The sequence below is a fragment of the Thunnus maccoyii genome, chromosome 1, assembly GCF_910596095.1.
Source record: "Thunnus maccoyii chromosome 1, fThuMac1.1, whole genome shotgun sequence".
Classification (NCBI taxonomy): Eukaryota; Metazoa; Chordata; class Actinopteri; order Scombriformes; family Scombridae; genus Thunnus; species Thunnus maccoyii.
In genome coordinates this window covers 20,512,136-20,533,742 of record NC_056533.1, presented here as the reverse complement: position 1 = coordinate 20,533,742, position 21,607 = coordinate 20,512,136, and the positions used below count along the sequence as shown (strand labels likewise).

Genomic DNA, 21,607 nt, shown 5'->3' with positions numbered 1-21,607 from the left:
GTCAGTTCCAGACTGAGGGAAACCTGTAACCAAGACAAATCTTACAGGCCTACCTTGAGACTTCATATCTTTATAGTTAACATAATGGAGTTTCAAACGTCTGGACCATGTGTTACACAAGATACATACATTAACTACAAAAACATTTGGGTTGCTACATTACAGTGCTATTCCAAAAAAATCCAGAGCCAACATCCTCCCTCTGATTAGTAAGCACTCGCCCACGAACAAACAACAAACCTAAAAGCACAGTCACTTCATCTAAATGTCAGTTCACAGCGCCTCCGTCAGCAGCTTTATCAGCGAGGAAGGAAAACTGGAGCATTTGCTTGCAAGGATATAAAAACTGAGATCAAACACAAGAACTGGATTTGTTCTGAAAAGATGAAGTTACAGGGCGTAATTTCCAAGTGAACTCCACAACCTGAAAACTTGAGACATTTGGCAGCTTGCATATTTTGGCCTGGGCTCCGCATTAAGAAAGGTCTTTTGTGACTGATGCATGAATATTGGATAGACGTTCGTAGACCACGTTGGCAGGCTGCCAACCTGAATGATTATGCAAGATCATCTTACAAAGCAATAACCTGTCCACTTTATTCAGAGCACGAATAAACTGGACATTTTGGAGTGTGGAAATTGAATGTAAAGACACACACACACCTGAGTGTGTGCATGTTCACAAAAGCACTGATATAACCCTTCAACCTACATAGGAATCATGTAGGACTATATTTGAGGCCTGAAACTGTTTTGTGTGGGTCACATGATGGTGTTTATTCAGAGATTAGTGGCTGTAGTCATGATGTTAGGGGTGGAAGACAAAGCAACAGGAGATCTGGATATCATTTACAGGTTGAGATGGAGTAGAGACACATCTGTGTGAACTAAAGTGAACATGGACAGCAGGTCACTGACACAGGTGAGCACTGATAATGAGAATGTGTTGAGTGTGTGTGTGTGTGTGTGTGTGTGTGTGTGTGTTGTACCTGCTCTCTTCCTCGGTCTATCCTGTCCATCAGCTGGTCTCCACTTTGACGCTCCTCATCCAGGTCCAACTCCAGCTGAACAATCCTGTCCTGCAGAACAAAGCAGTTACATCTGTGTGGTCAGTAAGTGTTGCTGTCTGAGTGTGGTTCTGTAAAATCACGTCTGCTAAAGACAAAACTTTTATCAGCTGCTCTATTTGACATCATAATGTACCTCCATGAGTTTCATGTGTCGAGATTTATCTTCTTTAGTGTGGGCGTTTGTCTGCGCCTCCACCTCCAGATTTTCAACCTTTTTCTCCAATGTCCTCTCCCTCAGCACGGCCTCGTCTCGCTCCTGCTTACACTGCCGCAGGTCCTCCTCTCGTCGTGAAAGCTACATCGAGGGAAAAGACATTTTAATATATTAACATACTTCAATACCTGTAAAATTATGGAAACCATCATTGCTTTTTATTTCTAAAACATTCAAGCATCCTGGATAAATAATGACACACTTTTGATCCCTGAGGATCAGTGAAACTGGTCTAGCAGGGGTTCATTGTCTCATTAAAGGACCCTCTGTATGCTATAAATACTTCAGCAGTAAAAGTGACTTGAACCCAGCTCTCCTGTTGAAAGTCCATCTCCGTGTTCAACATGTCACCCTGCTTTAGTGTTAGTATAATAGCAATGACCAACAATTTAATTGCTTCTTCGTTTCCTCCTGTGTTCATTCAGCAGCAGCGCCACCAACAACTGCCCTCTTGCTTAATGCTACGACAACGAAAATTCATCATCTGAACCTTATTTCCCGCCTGAAACAAATATTTGGCCGTTAGTGCAGAATTATTCCATATTTCATCATGAAAATACTTAAGTAAAACCTAGTGTAAACTATAAAACTAGGGCTGGGCAAACAAAGATGTAATAAGTGTAATAATGAGATAATCGCCCGTCCTCTCTCAGACCCTGAATATCTGTGAGAAAATCTGGAAATGAATGATCTGCTGTATTAATGAGGGAATGACTTCTCGACAAGACTTTAGCCTGGCTAAATAAACGAGAAAAAGAAGGATGTATGTGGCCTATGCTGGTAATTTTAGTAATGGTCTGCCAAGTTCACATGGGTGGAGAGACTGACGGGGCATTGGAGAACAGCTGGAAAAGTGTGCTCACTGCGTCCAGTCCAGAGTAATCAGTTTCTCAGGAGAGGTGGAGGAGGAGGATGTGAGTCCAGCCAGCACAGCTTTCACAACAATGATATCACAACACTGACATCCTCCTCTTCCTGTGAGGCAGCTGGACAACGATACATCAGCATGGATGTAGACAGAAAAAAAAGGAAGAACCTGTACCCTGACCTTGTCCTTACGTTAAACACTAACAGGAACATCCATATCAATGAATCTGTAAAACTGAGTGGCAGCACATTAGCATGTCAAGTAAAGGCTGCAACTAACTTCTACAGGAGACATTTCCCACCCAGAGAAAAAAATCTCATATATTTTTCAAAGCATGTTGAGCTTAAAATCAAAGCATAAGCCTGCCAAAAGCTCTATTAAAAGGTACCAAGCTGAGCTTTCATATAAACAGACAGGGTTTGTTTACAGTGTTTGGGTACATTGTGTGTGTCCTTAAGGCCTAACAAACATACTGAATGTATTTCCTACCTCATAAATCATTTGCAACATATCTTTTTTAATGTTTTGAAATGTTTTTTTGTTTTTTTTATGACACATTACTTCTAACGGTTACCTCCCTCTGTAGTCAGCAGAAATGTGTTTCCCCCCCTGAGCTCATAGTGTGCATTTTGTTCTTGTGTGCGTGTTATCAGTAAACAAGACACAAACAATTCAGGGACTCGCCCATCTAAACTACTGTAGTGGTCAAAAACTCCACAGGGAACCTGCACATATTAGATATTCTTTCTTTTTGTTTCCTCCTCTTCTTATTATGTAACCACATCAATCTTTGACACTGGACATTTGAAAACAGTAAGTGTCAGATTCATATTTAATGTGTAGCTTTGGAAAACAACAATATGTTCTTGCTACAAATCCATGGAAGGACAATATCACACAACATCTGTTTGTAACCTCAAGAAAAATCAAGAAAACCCTATACAAAGAAAATGATTCTTTTGCATTTGCTGCCTCTTCTCTGTAGCATTATCTGTATTATAAATGTGTGACTTTAAATTACCTTGATCCTGATGCCTTCTCTATGCTATTATCATACACTGTCCTGAAACATTTCTATTTTCACTGAACTATAAAACTATTTCTGGGTGGTCACTGTAAATATGTCCTTCCTCTTTAAGTAAATGTTTGATAAATAAATAAAACAACATGAGCCGTCCTTACTAACACAAATTATTCACATTCATCTATTCCAGCAAAAACATTCCTAACATTCAAGTGCTGACAAGGATAAAAAGCTCCAGTGCAAGAAATGCAGAGCGGTCAGGGGTTATGAAGTTTGACTATCATGGTATTACATGACCACCCATCAAAGGATTATGAAGGAATTCACCACATTTCCTTTTTAATTCTAACACTGAGCTTAAACATCATTTTAATAAGTATTAAAGATTTTCTATGACTTGACTTGGCGCGACTACTTCAGTATAATACTACGTTTTGGGTTTGAGAGGGGGAGCAAAAATACCTAAGTGATGACATCGCTCTCTGAAAGGATAAAATGATGTTGAACTGGCTGAGTCAGAACAATGGCTCATGCGCTGTTGTGCATGGGAGGCTTGGTTGGCCTGACTAATGATGGCCTTGATTTGACCACTCTAACCATGAAAGCAGTGTCAGCATTCACAGCCCCACTGTACCTCTTCTTGCAGAGTTTTGTTGGCCAGTAGGTACTTGTCGAGCTCCTGTCCTCGCTCTTTCAGAAGCCGCTGTAGCTCGGTCAGCTCCCGACGGTTCTTCTCCTTATAAATATCAATCTGCTCCTGCAGCTCCCGCGTGGACGACTGTGATGCCTCCACGATATCGTTCATCTGAGGGCACAGTGAGAGTGAAGACCAAAACAGGAGGGAAACAAAAAGTAGAGAACTAATACTAGGTTTAAGGAATGAATGTTGCATTGAATCTGAATATTGAAGCTGAATCCTTCTGAATCCCTTAAATTTTAATTACAAAAGTTAAATAATTTATTGGTCATGGAAAAGAAAACATTCAGGCACTCTTACTTTTACACTTTTACTGTATTTCTGCCCTAAGGCTGAAAACAGGTCAATGTTTTAAACCAATATTTGTGACTACAATAGATAAAAGGTTTTTCTAAACATCAACTTCAATAGCCCCTTAAGATTACCTGGGCTGCATGTGAAACTGAGTGGACACTTGCTATTGTTTAAAGAAATTACATTTTACAGACTACAACTGAAATCTTAGATTTAAAAAAATCTGATAAGGTATTTATTAGACTTGAACAAACACATTTCACCAACTTGAAATCAGCAATCAGAGCCCAACTATCCTCGTGAGGTCACTGGATGGATGTTACAGTAGTTCAGACTCAAGTATGCTCACCTCCCTCTGCAGTTTGTCAATGGTCCGGTCCAGCAGCCTCCTCTCGTCTTCTATATCATTCTTCATGTTCTTGAACTGCTCCTTCTGAACCTTCTCTTCTTGTAACCTCTCCTCCAACTCCTTGTGTTCACAGCTCAGCTTGGTCAAGTTCCTCTATAGAAGGACACAGTAGTGAATATGTCAAATTGTACTTGTGGTAGATGTTTTTTCCACATACTGTGTGGTGAGCTCACCTGCACATCCTCCAGCCGGATGGTTAATGCTCGGTTGGCACGAGACATCTCCTCTTCTTGCTCCTTAATTTCAGCCAAAGACTCTTCCAGTTGCTTCTTCTCTCTCTGTTTAAGTGCAAATTATGATACATAAGACTTCTATATAATATGCTGCAATGTCAATAAAGAAACAAAGCCAGCAACTTATCAAAAACAGCATCAGTGCAGTTCTGTGACTGACTCAGACTCCCTCTTTTTTGCATCTTGACAGCTCACCTCCAGTCGGCCAACTCTGTCTCCCAGCCTGCTCTCCTGTAGCTTGGCCTCATCGATGATGCGGTTGAGTTTGGCCACCTCGTTTTCCAGCTCCTGCGCCCGCCTGCGCAACCGCTCAGCCTCTTGGGTCAGTCGTCCTGCTTGGCCCTCCACCGCACCCTTGGCCGCCTCCACTTCAGCCTTCTCACGGACCACTGCTGCGCTGCTCTGGAGATCAGATGAAGACACAAGGCTTCAGTACAAAGAAAGCAGGAGTCTGTAACACTCAACAGAAAGTGGAACAATGATGCATGATGGAACATTTGAGACTCCCTGAAATACCTAAAGCAAAAAAAGCTATTTGTAGTGCTCAGTTTCTCATTGAACCTTTTTTGCTGTGGAGACACAGAATAACAATGTCCTCCTGTAATTCTTTCACACTTCATAATAAACCTCAAATGAAGGCAACCAGATCTGAGTTTTCATTCATTCTCTCTGCTGATTGAGGGCCACACAAAGTCAGCAAGCTGCTAGAAACAGGGGAGAGAGACAGGGCCACACAAAACAGTTTCAGCCTGACATTTCTAGACTGCATTGAGACGTCCTTTTAGACGTATCTTGTGATCACTTCCTGCTTGGAAATATTTAGAGATTCCCTCATAAACCCTTCAGTGTTGGCCTGCAATAACTTCAATACAGCGGGGGGCCCTCTGAACTCTCCCTGTGCCCAGATTTATGAATGAAGAGTCTGCTTTGGTGCTGACATTTCAGGGTGGCGTGCTGTGCCGAAAGAAAGAGTGGGAGACAGGCGGAAATAAGTGTGTCAGAGAAGGAGACAAAGACAAAGAAAAATGACAACAACCACACGACTCAATCAGTACGACAGAAAACAGGTTTCAGTTGTGATGACACCCCTCCTGAGAGTGACAGCATCGGTTAGACAACAGACATACACATGGTTTGTTCAGAAACAAGATTTTTTGGTATGGAATGTCAGAAAACAGGTTTGGCAGTTTCCTGTTTCTCTAAGTAGAAGGAGGAATGCCCACACTTGTTAACAGGTGGTCACAAAAGTAAAACGGACATCTACAAAATCTGTAGTTATTGATTCACTACATAAAGGAGCTGAAACAGGGGAAAAATTGAATTCAATAAACTAAACGCTCAAGGTGGGAAAATGTGTTCAAGGGTTAATGAAAAGGTCAATGCTGTCCTCCTGGACTGGCAGGTTACTATTTGTTATTCATCACACACAGTGGTGACATCCAAGTACGTCACAGCATGTGTGTGGGCACACAAGTACACACACATTCACACACACATTCATACACACCCCGCTGCCTTGACGTGCCAACTGACTGAGTTGTAACACAGTGGGTGTCAAACTGGTGAAAGGTGGCACAGAAAAATGCACCATTAGAAACACTGGTTTGTTATTCTCAAGCAGTACACTTTGTACTGCTGCAAAGTGCTGCAAAAATCCCTACAGTGGACAACATCCTGCTAAATTACATCATAATCAGCAGGAAGAGGAAATCATAAAATATGGGTTCCAATGACAATTAAAGCTGCAAGCAGCGATGATCGGGCCCTCACACCTTTGCGCACGTCGGGGCATGGTGCAGTAGAACGGCTTCTGTCACAGGCATGTAGATGTCTTCAGACCTGGGCTGTTTTCAGACAGTGCAAGAAGGAGATAAACATCACTTCCTTTGTCCACTATTTTACCTGCTGCTGCGTTGAAATGTCGTAGGGGGGCGCTATGGAGCCAGTTTGCATCAATCACTGAATATTGTCATGTAAACGTGTTCAGGCTGGGACTCTTATCAAACATGTAAAGTTTCAGGCAGATCCAACCATGTACACTAAAGTTATAGCAATTTCCTCTGTCATGGTGAAACATCAAAACTCAACACCACACCACAGCCACACACTTCAACCATAACTAAATCCTTTGATAACTTTTCATCACAAACTAGTCTAGATGACACACACTGATATTTAAGTCATTATGATGAATTCTGTAGGAGTTCGTTAAAATGTAAGATGTGCAAAATCGCCAAAATTGACCACTAAATTCAAAATAGCTGACTTCTTGTTGGGTTTCAGCTATGGGTCCAAGAGACTTTTTTGTGCACGTGTGTACCAATTTTCATACATGTGGGTTTAACGTGGGGCGGGGGCTGCTTCGTTGAAATATTGTAGGGGGCGCTAAAAGAGTGGTGCTTCAAACTTCCTGTTGCCAGTAGGTGGCGCTATGACTTAGATCCAATATTGACACATGGATGTGTTCAGGGCGGGACTCTTTACAAGCACAAAAGGTTTGGGTCTCTTAGGATCTTGTATGCCGGAGTTATGGCCGTTTCAATTTTCATGGCGAAGGATCGAAATTCACCGCCCAGCCACGCCCCCTTGGCAATATGGAAAACTCACTGTTTTGATAACTTTTAATCTCCAAGGCCTGTAGATGATACTGACTGAATTTGAAGTCGCTGAGGTCAAATCTCTAGGAGGACTTCGTTAAAGTATGCGGCCTGGAAATGGCAAAATCGGCGTCAAAATCGCAGATTTGATCCAAAATGGCTGACTTCCTGTTGGACTTAGGGTATGTCTCCAAGAGACTTTTTGGTGCGTCTGGTCATGATACATATGCATACCGAATTTCGTTCCTCTACAACAATCCGTGTCAAGGGGCTCGATTTTCTTAATTTTCTAGGGGGCGCTGTCGAGCCATTTTGCCACGCCTTTTTGCGAGACCCATAAAATATTAAATTTTTTACCACTTCTGATGTATGTGCAAAGTTTAACAACTTTTCGTGCATGTTTAGGCCCTCAAAAATGCGTTTGTTTTGGAAGAATAATAATAATAGAGAAGAAAAATAATAATTCCTTCAGATCCAATACGGCCTTCGCACCGCTTGGTGCTCGGGCCCTAATAATATCAGAAAAACCTACATGAGTTCCCTTTAACTGCAGCAGCAGCAGTTAATAGTTTTATTTGTCACTGGGCATTATAGTTTTGAAGGTGGTAACTTATTTAGAAATGCAAAATTTTGCTTCTGCTGGGACCCAAAGTCTACAACTCTTCAACCATTGATACCCTTTGTGTCTAAGGTGAGAGGCTCTCATTGGTCAGCTCATCTTGCTGTCACTGCGCGTGAATAGAGGCACCTCCTGTACTACAAAGGTGACAAGTGCCTCCCTGCTTCAGTGCTGGCAGGCCAGTCGGACCGGTTTCCCCAGTCAGCACAGAGCCGCCCTCGTCTCTGCTTCACTGGGTCATTTAGTTTAGTCACAGCAGCGAGGAGCCCTCTGCCAAATCCAGAGATAACAGTGTTTCAGTTCTCAAGATCAGCCATACTAATGAGAATGAACATATTAAATTACCACAAAGATTAAATATGATGCATATACAAATATACAATATTATCTTTATCTATATCTTTTATAGCTGATCAATGCTTCTAACTGGCCTTCATTCTAATATGACCAAAATCTGCATCTGTGTCTATGATTGTGATTGAGTTACATTATTTTTTCCACTGCTTTAAGAATAACAGGTAATCCACATGGTTGTTATTGGTTATGTTATGATTGTGTTGAGGGTGGAAACCCAGGAATGGAAATATGGACTGGACGGGTGAGGAAGGGGGCTTAACACAGCTTTCACTACAATAATACAGATTTGATAGTGTGTGTTGTCGATGTTCCCTTTTCACAACATACACAACTAGTTCAGCCCTCACACCTCTCTGCCTGTCCCACTTCCCACACTGGGTCATTTGAGTTAAAAACATGGGCAAAGCCACCGAGCCAGAGACACGTAGCAGAGCCCGCTGCTGTCTGTGAGAGGAAGCAGGAGGGACGCAGTGACGTTTGTAGAAGCTTGTGGAAAGATCAACTTTTCCTAAACTATACGACAAAAAAAGTCACCTCTAATGTTGCAATTAGGGGCATAAGAACCATTAATATTACCTATTAGCCAACTAATGTCTTATACTTATTTATTCAGTTTTTTATGTGGCCTCACCAGCTTGATTATTTTCTTATTCACTACTACGAAAAGTTAAACATTTATTAAGTGTTAAAACGTTATTAAAGATTAGCTAACAACCACTGAAGAATTAGTACTAACAAAACAATCAGTTTATTTGCTATTTAGACAATGATTTATTTATTTTGTCCATTTAATACAATTTTCTATCAGCTCTTTAAATACAAATTTAACAAAGAGACTATCAACACAAGCTGACTTGAGTGTATTAGTACAATATCACAAGAGGAATATGTGGTAATATGACTCGTTTTTTCCTCTACCTTAACTCAAAGTTTGACTTGTGTACTCAAACTGTTTGTATTAAGTTGCACATTAACTAACTTTGTGCAGTCTTTGAAGCGCGGCATGAATGCTGAAGTGAACAATGTGTCGCAGGTCGTGTGCTGTAGTGAAATCTTGGCTCTTTCAGTTATTCCCACCAAATCAGCTTCTAGCTTAACAAAAGAGCCGCGATGGTCCAAAAATAAACACAGCTGCCACAGTAACCCACAACCAAGCAGATTGTTGATCATTTTCCTGTGTTTCTTCATGCCACATTTCTGTGAACAATAACTTTAGCAAGATTAATCCCTCTATTAGTTATAACAGTCAATTTCAAAAACATCATAAAAATATTCATGATGCTGTATACAAGCTGTCATGGAACCTGTTAAGTAGCTAATTACATCTAACCGAGTTCATATACAACTCTACAGAGACCTATGAGTAGACAAGGAGAACTGAAAACATATAGTACATTCATAATTACTGTAAACAAACTGGGAGTATTCCAAATTTTCCGTAAAGCCAGCTGCTAACATTTTATCATTTCTCTCTGCCCCAATTCCTGATGTTGCCCTGCATGTGCTTTGTTTTCTTTTTTTGAAGACAAACATGTTGGAGGTATGTTTTCACTACGTCCTCCATCTGGTAGACTCTGAAAACATTTGTTCTAGAAAACCCAACAGAATGGAGGCTGATAATATTCCTGGTGATGCTTTGTTTATGCTTGTTATATTCGTGAGTTTCAAATGAATGTGATAATAATTTATTGATGTTGAAATAATATAATATTGAGTCCTTTTCAGCCTTCATTTATGGCACTATGTAATATACTTACTATTATGTAAGTATATTACCATTATTAATTATTAATCTGATTTGGCACGGTCAGGAAAGTATTATTGATAAAACCATCACAAGGCCATAAAACAACTCCTGTCATGTACATCACAAACAATTACCACAATGATCACATCAATTTACTTAATTACTACTACTACTACTATGTAAAAATGCTTTAAGCTGCCTGGTGAATTGCTAATTTGCTAAATGATGACGAGCTATTCTGGTTTTCTAATTTCGCGTGTGCACTCAGCTGGAGGTAGTCCAAACCAGGATGCACTCAAACACATGATTTCCTTCTTTCTGCAGCAGCTGCAAAAACATGTTAACTGTGATTTCTGTGATCCACAACAACAGAAACAAAACTTCTGCAACAGATCCATAAGGAAGACAATTTCTTTCACATATCCTGTACTGTAAAAACGTCTTTCATTCACAAATTTCTTGTCACCATTTGTGTTCATTTAAATTCCTTTCTATGTTACATGAACCAATCAGAGGACGGATGCTGGTTTTAAAGTTGTGTGATCTTTTGACTCCTTCAGACAGAATATAGTATAACAGAGTGATGAGTGTTGTAGACGTGTATTTTGTGTTTATTGGCCAGTCAGCTGCTTACTGCCTGTCTGGTTGGCAGGAGAGACAATAAAGTCACCAATCCTGTTTTTCCTTGTAGCAGGTCTGAACTTTTTGACAGCTGAAGTGATGCAACCAGAGACAAAATTCATTTGTTTCATATATTTTAAAGCCAAGAAAGCATAGAATAAGGAGTGAAATGTGGCTACATATCCAAACATGCCTTTTTAAATGCAGCATAAAACTGACCAAGGTCATTCAGAGTACAGGTCATTTCCTGTATGGTATCACATTATCTGTACTTAACCCTCATATCAGGAAAAGAAAAACACAACTCCACTGGTGATGCAGAAGCCTTGATTTGCTTTGCCAGCAAGTATGTGTTACAAATACAACGGCTTCTGTTATTAAAAAAGGCACCCAGACCTGAGGTTAACTGGAACAGAGGGTCTGTCATGGACTGAAAGGAAGGATTGAAGTAGAAATTAAAACGTGAGAGCTGAGAAGCATTGGCATCTCTTTGGTCAAAAGAGGACAGTAATCAAATCTTGTCTTGTCCTCAGAGAAATGGAAACACAAACCTCCTTTAAAAGGAGTCTCTGTGCCGAGCCAAACTGCAGGCTTGCAGGGGTATTTAGGTATAAAATGAGATTACAGAGACCAGTGAGACTGTGAAAATACAAATGCTCTTAGAGACACTGATGTTTTTCTGATCTAAAAAAAAATTAATAAAAAGAGTGTTTGAGAAAACTGTTTCCTAAATAGTTTTTTGATGAAATGTCCTCAATCCTTCCAAAAGTGTCAAATATGCCTCTTGGGTGTTGACACCATAAACACTGTTTGCTGACAACTATTGCCAACTGCAATTATCACATAACAAGCATAGCTTTATGACATTAAAATGTGTTGATGTGCCTTCATCATGGTGCACCTAACTTACAAGATTAGTGAAACAACAAATTCATCAGAAAAAAAGTGAACACAGCCTATCTCACCTATTTGTGATGATCACAGGACTGCCCATTTTAATCCTTTCAGTACAGTCACTCTGCTTCACCCAAAAGACTTTCTGTGAGTCAGTACAGACTCATATAACAGAAAACATTTATTTTTTGTGTCTCCTGGGAACAGATTTGATCAAACTGGGGTCTCTGATCTCATGCTCACTGCGGGTTTCTGGACATTAAAAACAGAAGGAGTATCTGATCTACAGCCTTTTTGTACAATATTCAGCAAATGTCTGTGAATCTATTCATGTCTAAAATGTAAAACTGGATCATGTAGTGTGAAGGGAGAAAATGTGACGTCAAGTACCAAAGGTACCAGTTCTTAAAAATACTTGCAGTAATTACAGGGCATTTGTCAAATTAAGAAAGTTAGTTGAGTGTGATTCCGACTTTGACTTACAGGCCCCTTGGTGCCAATTTAATCATGCACCGCCATCCTGGCCAAAACTCAATCAGAGGCTCAGTAAAGTCTCAGCAGAAAGACAAAGTGGGGAGAAAACTCTACGTGCCAGTTTTCCAGGCTAAAGGCCAAAGAAGACAAGGTTTGAATAAACTTGTGAGCCAGAGAAGGAACGCCAAAATCCACACCCCACAACAATCACACTAACAGCTCAAACATGCATGCCTCAAGCCTCTGATTCATTATTTCATTAAAAAAATAACAATAAAAGTTAAGCTTTTAACCACTAGTCTCAAATATTCTGGTTCACCTCAATAGGAGGTGTGCAGGTCGACTCCTGCAAGTTATTTTGGCAGATTAGGCTCCAACCACATCCACACTGAGGCAGCGAGGTACAATAAACACAAACATCCAGGCCTGGTTTCACATGGGTGTGACCCTCATATGGCCAGGCGGCAACATTTTCTGAACTACACCTTTTCTGACTGAGCTACTAAACATTTAGCTCCCGTTTTTTTTAAAGTGTTAATGTCATCAATATATACAGCTACCATGAAAGTTCTTTGAAGCCCTGGAAGATGTAATATTCCTACAAGTATAAACAGCTAACTCCTCGCCGTCTCTGTCAAGATCCAGAAATTCTGTCCATCATTTCCCTCCTCACTCGCTGCCCTGCATCTGCGTCCTCCTCTTTCCAGTCACCTGCTAAATTAGCTCCTAAAGCTACGCTGGGAAATATAGTGCTATCATCAAACACACAGACTCATGCAGGAGTCTTTACTTTCAAAACAAGCCTGAGGGGGTACTCTTCTCTGGGCTACGTCAGTCTGATGATCAGACAGTGAGACTTCAGTTTACACACTGGCAGAGATTACTCAAGAGGCAGGTTGAGATACGGACGCGGATGGCACCGGCTAGAAAATGAACTGCATTTAGGTGAGTGGGAGATTACTGTGGAGTCTTGTGTGTAAACTGTGGAGTTAGGAAATGAAAAAATACAGCATTTGTGGATTGAGGTTACAGATAAGAGCCTGATAACAATGTGGCCGTGTAACACACTGTGGCTCGGGGCTGAAGTTGAAACATAACAAGAGCTGGAAATGGTGTGATAAGCGAAAGGCTCTGTCTTTACGGTTAGGAAGGGTGAGTATGGCTGAGACCTATTAAAGCCTCTAACACTGTGTGGAGCGCTGCAGAGATGGAGATGCAACTGCAGCACCCTGAAGAGGCATAAATGAAAAGATCCAAGCCTCTCCCGCAGGTCGGGGTGGGTGCACTGTAACAGAGCTGGAGCTGAGTGAAGAAGGTCTGCAGGGTGCACATTCTCCACTTTGACCCAGGCATTCTTGGAAACAAACCCTCCTCTCTACTCGCTGCACCTCATCTTTCCACATTTTTTGCATACCAGCGCATGCTGACATGAAAGATCAAATCCAGTTCCAAATGCGCAGACGTCTTTTGTTACAGAACATTGAGAACTTGTGTTAGTAACACCTGTCTAAATAAGCAAATTCATAGTCTCTCTTGAGAAAGTTTGACGATTTCTCAACCTTGATAAAATTCCACAGATTTCAGCTCATTGAAAATACAATGCAGCTTTCAATTTAAGACACAAAACAGGCCCCCCGTTCCTTTCAGGGGGTCGGCCATGCATCCCCTTCTCTACAGCATACTGACCCACTTATTCAGCATGTCCCAACCCCCGCTGCTATTATTGTGTGAAACAAACTCATCATTCATTTTCTTCTGAGGTCCACAATTACCCCCGCTCTTTCATGGCACAGAAAGAAGAGGGGACACGACGTAACTCAGGGACGGCAGCTCATTAGATTAGTGATGGCTTGCCACTGCAATTAACTGGTATACAGAGCAATTTAGTGCTCCAGTTTCCAGCATTCTTCTCTGCATGGGACGCACTGGTCACCGCAAACATCAGGGCCACACAAAAGGGGGTGGGGGGGGGGTTGCACTTTGGCTGGAGACGGGGAGGGAAAAGATGCACAGTTCTCTCTGACTCTCTCTTTCCTCTGTCTGACACCCTCACACCAAGTAGAAGTGTACAAGAGATAATAAGCAACTTTCACTTTTAATGTCAGACTTTCTCATTAACCTGTAGCTCAGACTATTGGCCACTTAATTATATTTACTGTATTTTTTTGGAAGATTTATTTTCACATATGTGCCTATCACTACACTATCCAAACGTACAGAGTATTTAATACCTACATGCTGGCAAAATGCTTATTTTCTAGCTAAGAATACAAAATTATTTAACTTGTATTTTTATATGCCAATGTATCCATCCTATAATCCATTTGCACATTGCCCCAACATAAACAGATTATATAGACAGGTAAACATAAATGGTGCCACTAAATGCAGGAATCTGAGTTCATGTTTCTGCATGATAATTAATATTTACAGTCTTCTAATCTACAAATGTGTCACCAAGTGTAACCTGAGGACACACAACATTAATTCAAGGACATAAGGAAAGGGCTCCATTGAATAAGAAAATATTATTTCTTAAAAGAGGAACAAACAATGACTTCATCTTTCCAAGTGTTTACAAAGCATTGAGGGTAAATCCCATTCTGACATACTCCCTCGGGGGAGCAGTACCTCTGTTCGACAAAAAGAAATGTTGTCATAGACTCTTGACAGAGTGCTGTGCTGCTGTGGACCCCCACCATGCCTGCAGGAAGCTGAGAACAAGGACAACTTCCACTCTTTGAGACAAACAGGACACACGTGAGTCACACGGCGACCTACTGAAAACAATGTGTCTTCAGTCAACATAGTGTGCCGTCTCCTTCCCTGCACCACTGCGCATCTCATCTTAACTCAACTTCCTGCATTTTGGAGCAACAGTTGTCAAGACAAACCCTACCTGCTCTGATGAGATTCACTTCTAATCATCTGCTTTTAAGTAATGGCTGTTTCATCACTGGTACTGTTATCATTGTGGTGCAGAAGTAACACAGATTTGCATAATGGAGGGTCAGAGGAGAGTTCTAAATTTTGATGTACAGACTTTAAGAAGTTAATGTCTTGCCAAAGCAATAAAAGCAGAACTGTGTCCAGTCCGTTTCGGAATATATTGGAACCTTTAATTGAGACTTGCCAAAGTCAAAATAGTGACCTTGCCAGTAAGGCAACTGCTATCAAGTCCATATAAAAGTAAATGTCTCTAAATGTCACTATCAAACATCCTCCTTCCAAGAAAATGTTCCTCCCTTGAGAAACAAGTTGTGATAAGAAAACACCTCCACACTTGACTGGCTGGAAAGAATTCCCATGAAAAATGATGACGTGCTACCTTTAACTGTTAGATTTTGTTTCATTTTCATTATCAGTTTTTCCTGCTGACATAGACAATTTTTTATCAAGAGTCGAGTGTAGGTGAACATCCTGTCCTATTCTATTGTGTATCTGATGATTGTAGTAGCAGACCTGTGGTGATAAGCATATTTAAACAAAAAAGGCCAAACAGTAACACCACAAATCAAAAAAACGGGTCTTTTATGCTCTTTTCATCAGTGTTTCTCTGGAAGTCTGCACAACCAAATAATGGAATCTGTGATTTATGATTAACACAGCAGATATGAACAAAATCATCTGCTTATAACACATTATGAAATCTATGCATGTACAACTAGAACTGGGATTTAAAAGGTTAACAAAAACATGGGAGGAACTCTGCAAATAGTGAAATGTCAACCGTTAACTTGTCTTTCAGCATGTACTATGGTGTTACTAGTGAGGCATCAAATGTGGTGACAAAACTATTCAGTGTAGGATATATAATGTCCAGTTCTGTGAAATGATCTTGTCATGATGATCTGTACATTATAACATTTTACATTTCAATGTTTACAATTCATGTTTGCTGTTACTGTTGTTTTATTTTGGACTCTAAATGTATGTATGCTGAAGTCCTGCATTTTTATAATTTTTTTTACCCTCTTTGCCTCTTTTTCTACTCACAGTAATACTGAGGTAATTTAAGGGGACGAGCTCATTCTGGATATATTCTGCCTGTTTAAAAAACAGTGTCTAAGTATTTTGATACTCTGTGCCGCAGCTGTGAAACTCGTTGAAAGGTGTAAATAATGTTACTTCAAAGCAGCAACTATGATGACCAACATATGGCACAACTTGCAATGCAAAACACACACACACACACACACACACACACACACACACACACACACACACACACACACACACACCCCGTTACAGCCCCCCCTGATGCAGTCCTTATCTCCACACTCCTCTCTGACAGGGTGCGTTTCTGGATTGGGGGAGGGCGAGAGTGAAGGAAATGAGGAGGGGGGAACTCAGGGGCAGAAGGGGGGAGGAGAGGAGAGGAGACAAAGAGGGAGGCTGATTACCTGCTTGGCCTCCTCCAAAGACGTTTGCAGCCTGCTTATCTCCTTCTCATACTGCTCCTTCATCTTGTCCACCTCCTGATCATGAGCGGCCACTTCCTCCTTCAGGGCTCCTTTCAGAGCTGTCAGCTCCCTCTCACGCCTCCTCAGCACCTCCTCCTGATCCTCCTTGGCCAGGAGAGTTTCCTGTATCTCCACCTTCAGTTGCATCATATCCTGCGGAAAATGAGTTTGACAGCTTCACCTCAGAATATGCAGACTCAGACTGAAGCTGACCTACAAAGTTTAACAGTGACCTTTCAGTTTTCTTTTTCACTGCAACTGTGTTTATTAAACAATTTAAACACCAAAAATTTGTAGAAGTAGAGCTTGAGTGAACAAGGCAGAATGTAGATCTCTTGGATATAACCAATAACAATAAAGTAACATTTCATATATACAGTATAAATATTGTGTTTGCTTGTATGCTTGTTAGATAAGACAGCTTCTTCTGTGGTGTCTTAAAAGGAAACTCTTTCCGTATAAAGCCATAAATTGTTATAGCATATCACAAGGTTTTTTCTGGAAGCTAAGTGTTATTTTATCCTCAAATGTTTTTGTTCTGCTGTTTAATACCTTGCAACAAACCATGACTTCCTTCCAGACAGGCTAGTTGTAAACTGTAAGTGTAAAATTAACTCTTTCCTAAACTGATTTTCATAATGTGGTTTTGCATACAGGCTTTTTTAAATTCAAGAAGAAGAATATATTTCTTTCATGGTAATACAGTTAGAGTGAGCAGAAAGGCTACCAGCAAGAAGTGAAAACAAACCAGTTGCCATCAGCCACATGTTATACGAGCTTAGAGGGTTTGAGCAAAAAAAAAAAAAAGTCAATAATTTCTTTCTTCTGTAGTGTGTGAATGAACACTGTGCTTTACCGCCATAATGATGTCTTTCTCTCCATCAGCAGCTGACTTCTTGGCCGAGTCGAGCTCATCGTGCATCTCTGACAGCTGGTCCTGCAGGTCTCTGATCTGTGTCTGATATTGCTCCCTCTCCATCTTCACCTGGAACAGCCTGACAGACCACACAACACGTCACAACACAGAGCAGGTTCTCGACACGCTGTAAGTTCACACGTATATGCACATACGCACTCACCCACCTGCATCTTAATTCGCACATACAAACGGCAGCACCTGTGCAGGGTCTGAATATGTGGGCTACAGAGCACAGAGGTTAAAACCAATACCTGAAGGCTGGCAAACCAATAATGTCCAAACTGCCCCAATGCTGTAACACTGACGGGAGGGTGATAAGTGACGTGAGGCTCACTTAAACAAACCACCACACAACGAGTGCATCTAGTTCAACCACATGTTTCTCAAAGGCTGTTCATCCTGAGAAGGAAATATGATGTTTTATTAACTTTGACAAATGAAAGATCCAAAAAGAAGATAAAAAAGAAACTGACAACAAAGACCGAACAGAGAATGAGGAAGAAATAAGAGTTCAAAGAGTGAAAATCCTCCGAAATCTCCCTTCAAGTACAAAAACTAAAGGTCAACATTTTCCTCCAAAAACACAACCAGCAAGCTATGAATAACGGCAACACGCTGCACTTGAAGGACTGCGAACACCAGACTGAGCTCAGTAAAATAATGGCTGTATAATATGTGAACTGGAGACAATGGAGCTACACGGATAATTAGTAAATCAGTTACCAGGGACATAATGATATGGAGGGAGAAAGATCAACCAAATAGAAAGGGCTGTAACTATCAGCAATCTGAGCGGTTTCATCAGCAGACATCCAATGCTGGTATCAGTGTCATAGCACATGAAAATGTTGAGGACAAAGCAACTTTCAATGCAACACCACAGCTGATAATGAACACATCAAGCTAATTATTATTATTTATTATTATATGACCTGAGGGAGGAGTTAAAAGCCACGTAGCTCTTCATATATACTGCTGCTTTTTTTTCTTTTTTTTTTTACACCTTCCAACAAGGACCTACCTTCACCAGGAGGATGAAGTTCATGCTGTTCCTCCTAGTTCCCACCTCCCTCAGTGCAGGAGCCCCAACAAACAAGTAGAAGCCAATAGTGCAGCAACAAGAACATGATTCATCACCAGCTTCCCACTACATACACTGCCAAATGTGTTGGAGCTTACAAACAAGATGGAGGTAGAGTAACACTACCGAGAACTGAACCTAGGTGTCTGCAATTGTGTTTTCCACCTTGTACCGCCTGTGCATCTCACTTTAAGTAACAGATAAAAATGCTGGCATTGGCAATGACGTGGAAATGCTAAATTAAGCGAAGCAGGTTGATGAATCTACGCTGTTCATTATTATCAGCATCTTTACTCTGCACTTACTCTTCGACGGTGGTCTGAAGCTCGGCTTCTGTTTTGGCCAGTTTTTCCTTCAGACGTTTGCACTCCTCTGCACTCCGCTCCAGCTCCTCCTGCTGCTCTTTCAAACCTGCAGCCGCCTTCTTGTCAGCCTGATTCTTCTGATGGTAAAGTACACAAATGTCAATGAAGACATTTCCGTGCAGAAAAACACATTTAATCTTCTCTCGCATTACGCTTTTGGTGTTTGGATTGAGAGGATCATTGCTAAATAAAAATTCCTGACACTGACCCAGTTTTAATTTAACTTGTACTGCAAACAATAGCTTTTTGTATGTATTATAGCAGAACACTCAAACACTACAGCAGCAACGGGTTTTCAAGAAGTCAAGATGTAACCTGTAGTACTTTATTCTATTATTTTATCATGAAAATGCACCTTTGTGCTAAACTTAGTCAATTATATATCTAACAGATCCCAAAATATCTTAAAATTTAACAAGTTGAACAGTAATCCCTTAAATCTCCTTTCCAACCAAACCTTTAATTAAAGGGTAGTCTCAAACAACAAGTTCAGTAATAAACATGCTAAAAAAAACAATCAGGCTGGAGTCAGAAGCTCAGTAGTGAGACTGTTACCGTGCTTTGTTCCTCAAGCTGTCTTTTCAGTTCGCTCATTTCTTTCTCCAACTCAGCGTTCTGCTCCTGCAGGGCTTTGGTCTGTGCAGTGAGGCCCGAGGACTGACGGCAGAACATAGATGAATGGGTTATAACGTTATAATGTTATAGATACATTATGAATAAAAATACAAAATCAACGTCTGAACAGCTTTTTTGTTTATCTTAAGTTTAAATATTCAATAGCTGACAGTACCTGCTATGCAAAGACAGCTAAAGATTCAGAGCTAGAAATAATATGCTCACAGCTTCAAAAAGGTCCCATAAAATGGCTTTGAGATCATTTCAATCAAACATGATGTTAAGGCAAAATTTAACGTTTGATTTGAAAATTCACGTTAGAACAAACTAGTTAGTTACACAGACTAGAGCTGTAATGTGCACCAACTTCACTCTTCACAGCAGAGAAATATTCAAGTGGACACAACACACAACAATACAGTTTCATGGGACCTTTAACTGTTTGTGAAGCACAATTACAATATTATAACAATGTCTCACTTTGTTGTCGCCTTGTGCACTCCCTGTGGCCCGAGACTTCAAGGTCTGAATCTTCTCAAAGACGAGGTTGACCTTCCTCTTAGTTGTTTCATCATTATCGTTGTTTCTGCAGACAAAGAAACACACAGGTAAGGTAACAGACTCTGGTTATAAAAGGTTAAAAAAAATGTTTCTCAGTGTTTTGGGGATCAGGAATTAATTCCTGACTGTTGAACAAAGATCTTAGAACAGAGTAACTCATTCCCAGCTTAGAAAGGGTCAGGAGGGATCATACTGCTTTGATGTGTCACCTCAGAGCACAAACGGCTTCATTACACCCACCAACTAACATATGAGGCACATAAGCGGAAGAATGGGCTGAAGAATGGGATTGCTACAGAGCCCCATTTCATCACCGGGTAAAATTAGCGGGAACCAGAGCTACAAATGTATCAGCAGCCATGCGAGGGTTAAGAAATTCCCAATGGTTTCAAATGTAAACAACTTAAACATGTTATGGATTGCCTACTCCTTATCTCGCATTCAGATAATATGATATAAGTGATATGATATAGTAAACATTTGCAGTTGAGCTGTAGTTTTATTCATATGGATAATAATTTAAACAAAACTGCATATTTATGTACATTTTTATGATTTTTAAATAAGTCCAGATTCACAGAATTTGGTCACATAACCACCCACACCACACGATTTTTGTTCCTCAAGCCCGTTCTCTACTGATTGTGACATAATTTATGGGATAGTAAATTACAGTATTGTTCTGGTCAGTAAAAACCTTACATTTCCAAAACATAAACTTTTCCAGAGCACCAAGAAAAGCAGCTTCGTCTCTGGCGTTGAACAAGCATTTCTGAGTTTATCGACAGACTTTTGAAAGCCAAAGATGGGAGGATTTTCTCAACACACATAACATCAAAAAAATCCTTCAGTTGAAGTGAAAACATCAGAACCAACCAAACTTACGTTGCACCATTTTCACATGACAACAGAAATATATCATTTCAATAAATCACAAGGCCGACATAGAAAACAGCCTCCCAACGTCCCTTCTCCTCATACAGATGATTTTCATTAAACCTTTATAACCCCTGTTGGTGAATGTTTGTCTTCTGGGCCTCGGGAATGTAGCTCAGTTTCAGCCCCAGCACTTCCATCTGTGTTTCCTTTCCTTTGTCCTGTGACTCCTGACCTGTGGCCCGACACACCCAAACAGTTTCCTGTTCTCCTTCTACAATCCCCAAGTCTGCAGTACATGCAAGAACTGTAGGAACCTGCAAACTGTTTGTCAGTGTAACAAATAAGGCAACATGCTGCAGGCGATGGTCTGTTAAATAATTCCTGACATTTAAATAACGAATCGGCTGTAAAGAACACTTAAACCCTCATATTTGCCTCCGTTTACTCCATTTAACCTATTAACCCTGCATGCCTTTCATTGACTGTCAGTCAGTGTCTGATTTCAGAAACAACCAGAAGGTTTTGCCCTCGTTTCACACAGTGCAGCAAAGACAAAGTGGCGAGAGAAAGTGGGATTCTGCAAGAAAACAAACTCCAGACAGCTGG

The 21,607-nt window shown here is 40.6% G+C and overlaps 1 protein-coding gene across 2 annotated transcripts in view; it reads right to left on the bottom strand.

Moving 5' to 3' along the window:
• Positions 1-21,607, bottom strand: part of cgnl1 (cingulin-like 1) — a 31,237-nt gene that overhangs the window by 4,540 nt on the left and 5,090 nt on the right. The window contains exons 4-14 of one of the 2 annotated variants that reach the window (XM_042406619.1): positions 20,042-20,147; positions 19,502-19,603; positions 18,887-19,023; positions 17,438-17,576; positions 16,522-16,734; positions 5,005-5,211; positions 4,750-4,854; positions 4,517-4,669; positions 3,811-3,981; positions 1,204-1,365; positions 990-1,079 (exon numbers count right to left, since the gene is read on the bottom strand). In XM_042406619.1, coding sequence (XP_042262553.1) covers positions 990-1,079; positions 1,204-1,365; positions 3,811-3,981; positions 4,517-4,669; positions 4,750-4,854; positions 5,005-5,211; positions 16,522-16,734; positions 17,438-17,576; positions 18,887-19,023; positions 19,502-19,603; positions 20,042-20,147 — 1,585 coding nt within the window. The remainder of the gene's footprint in view (positions 1-989; positions 1,080-1,203; positions 1,366-3,810; positions 3,982-4,516; positions 4,670-4,749; positions 4,855-5,004; positions 5,212-16,521; positions 16,735-17,437; positions 17,577-18,886; positions 19,024-19,501; positions 19,604-20,041; positions 20,148-21,607) is intronic. The other variant, XM_042406626.1, reaches the window with a different exon arrangement.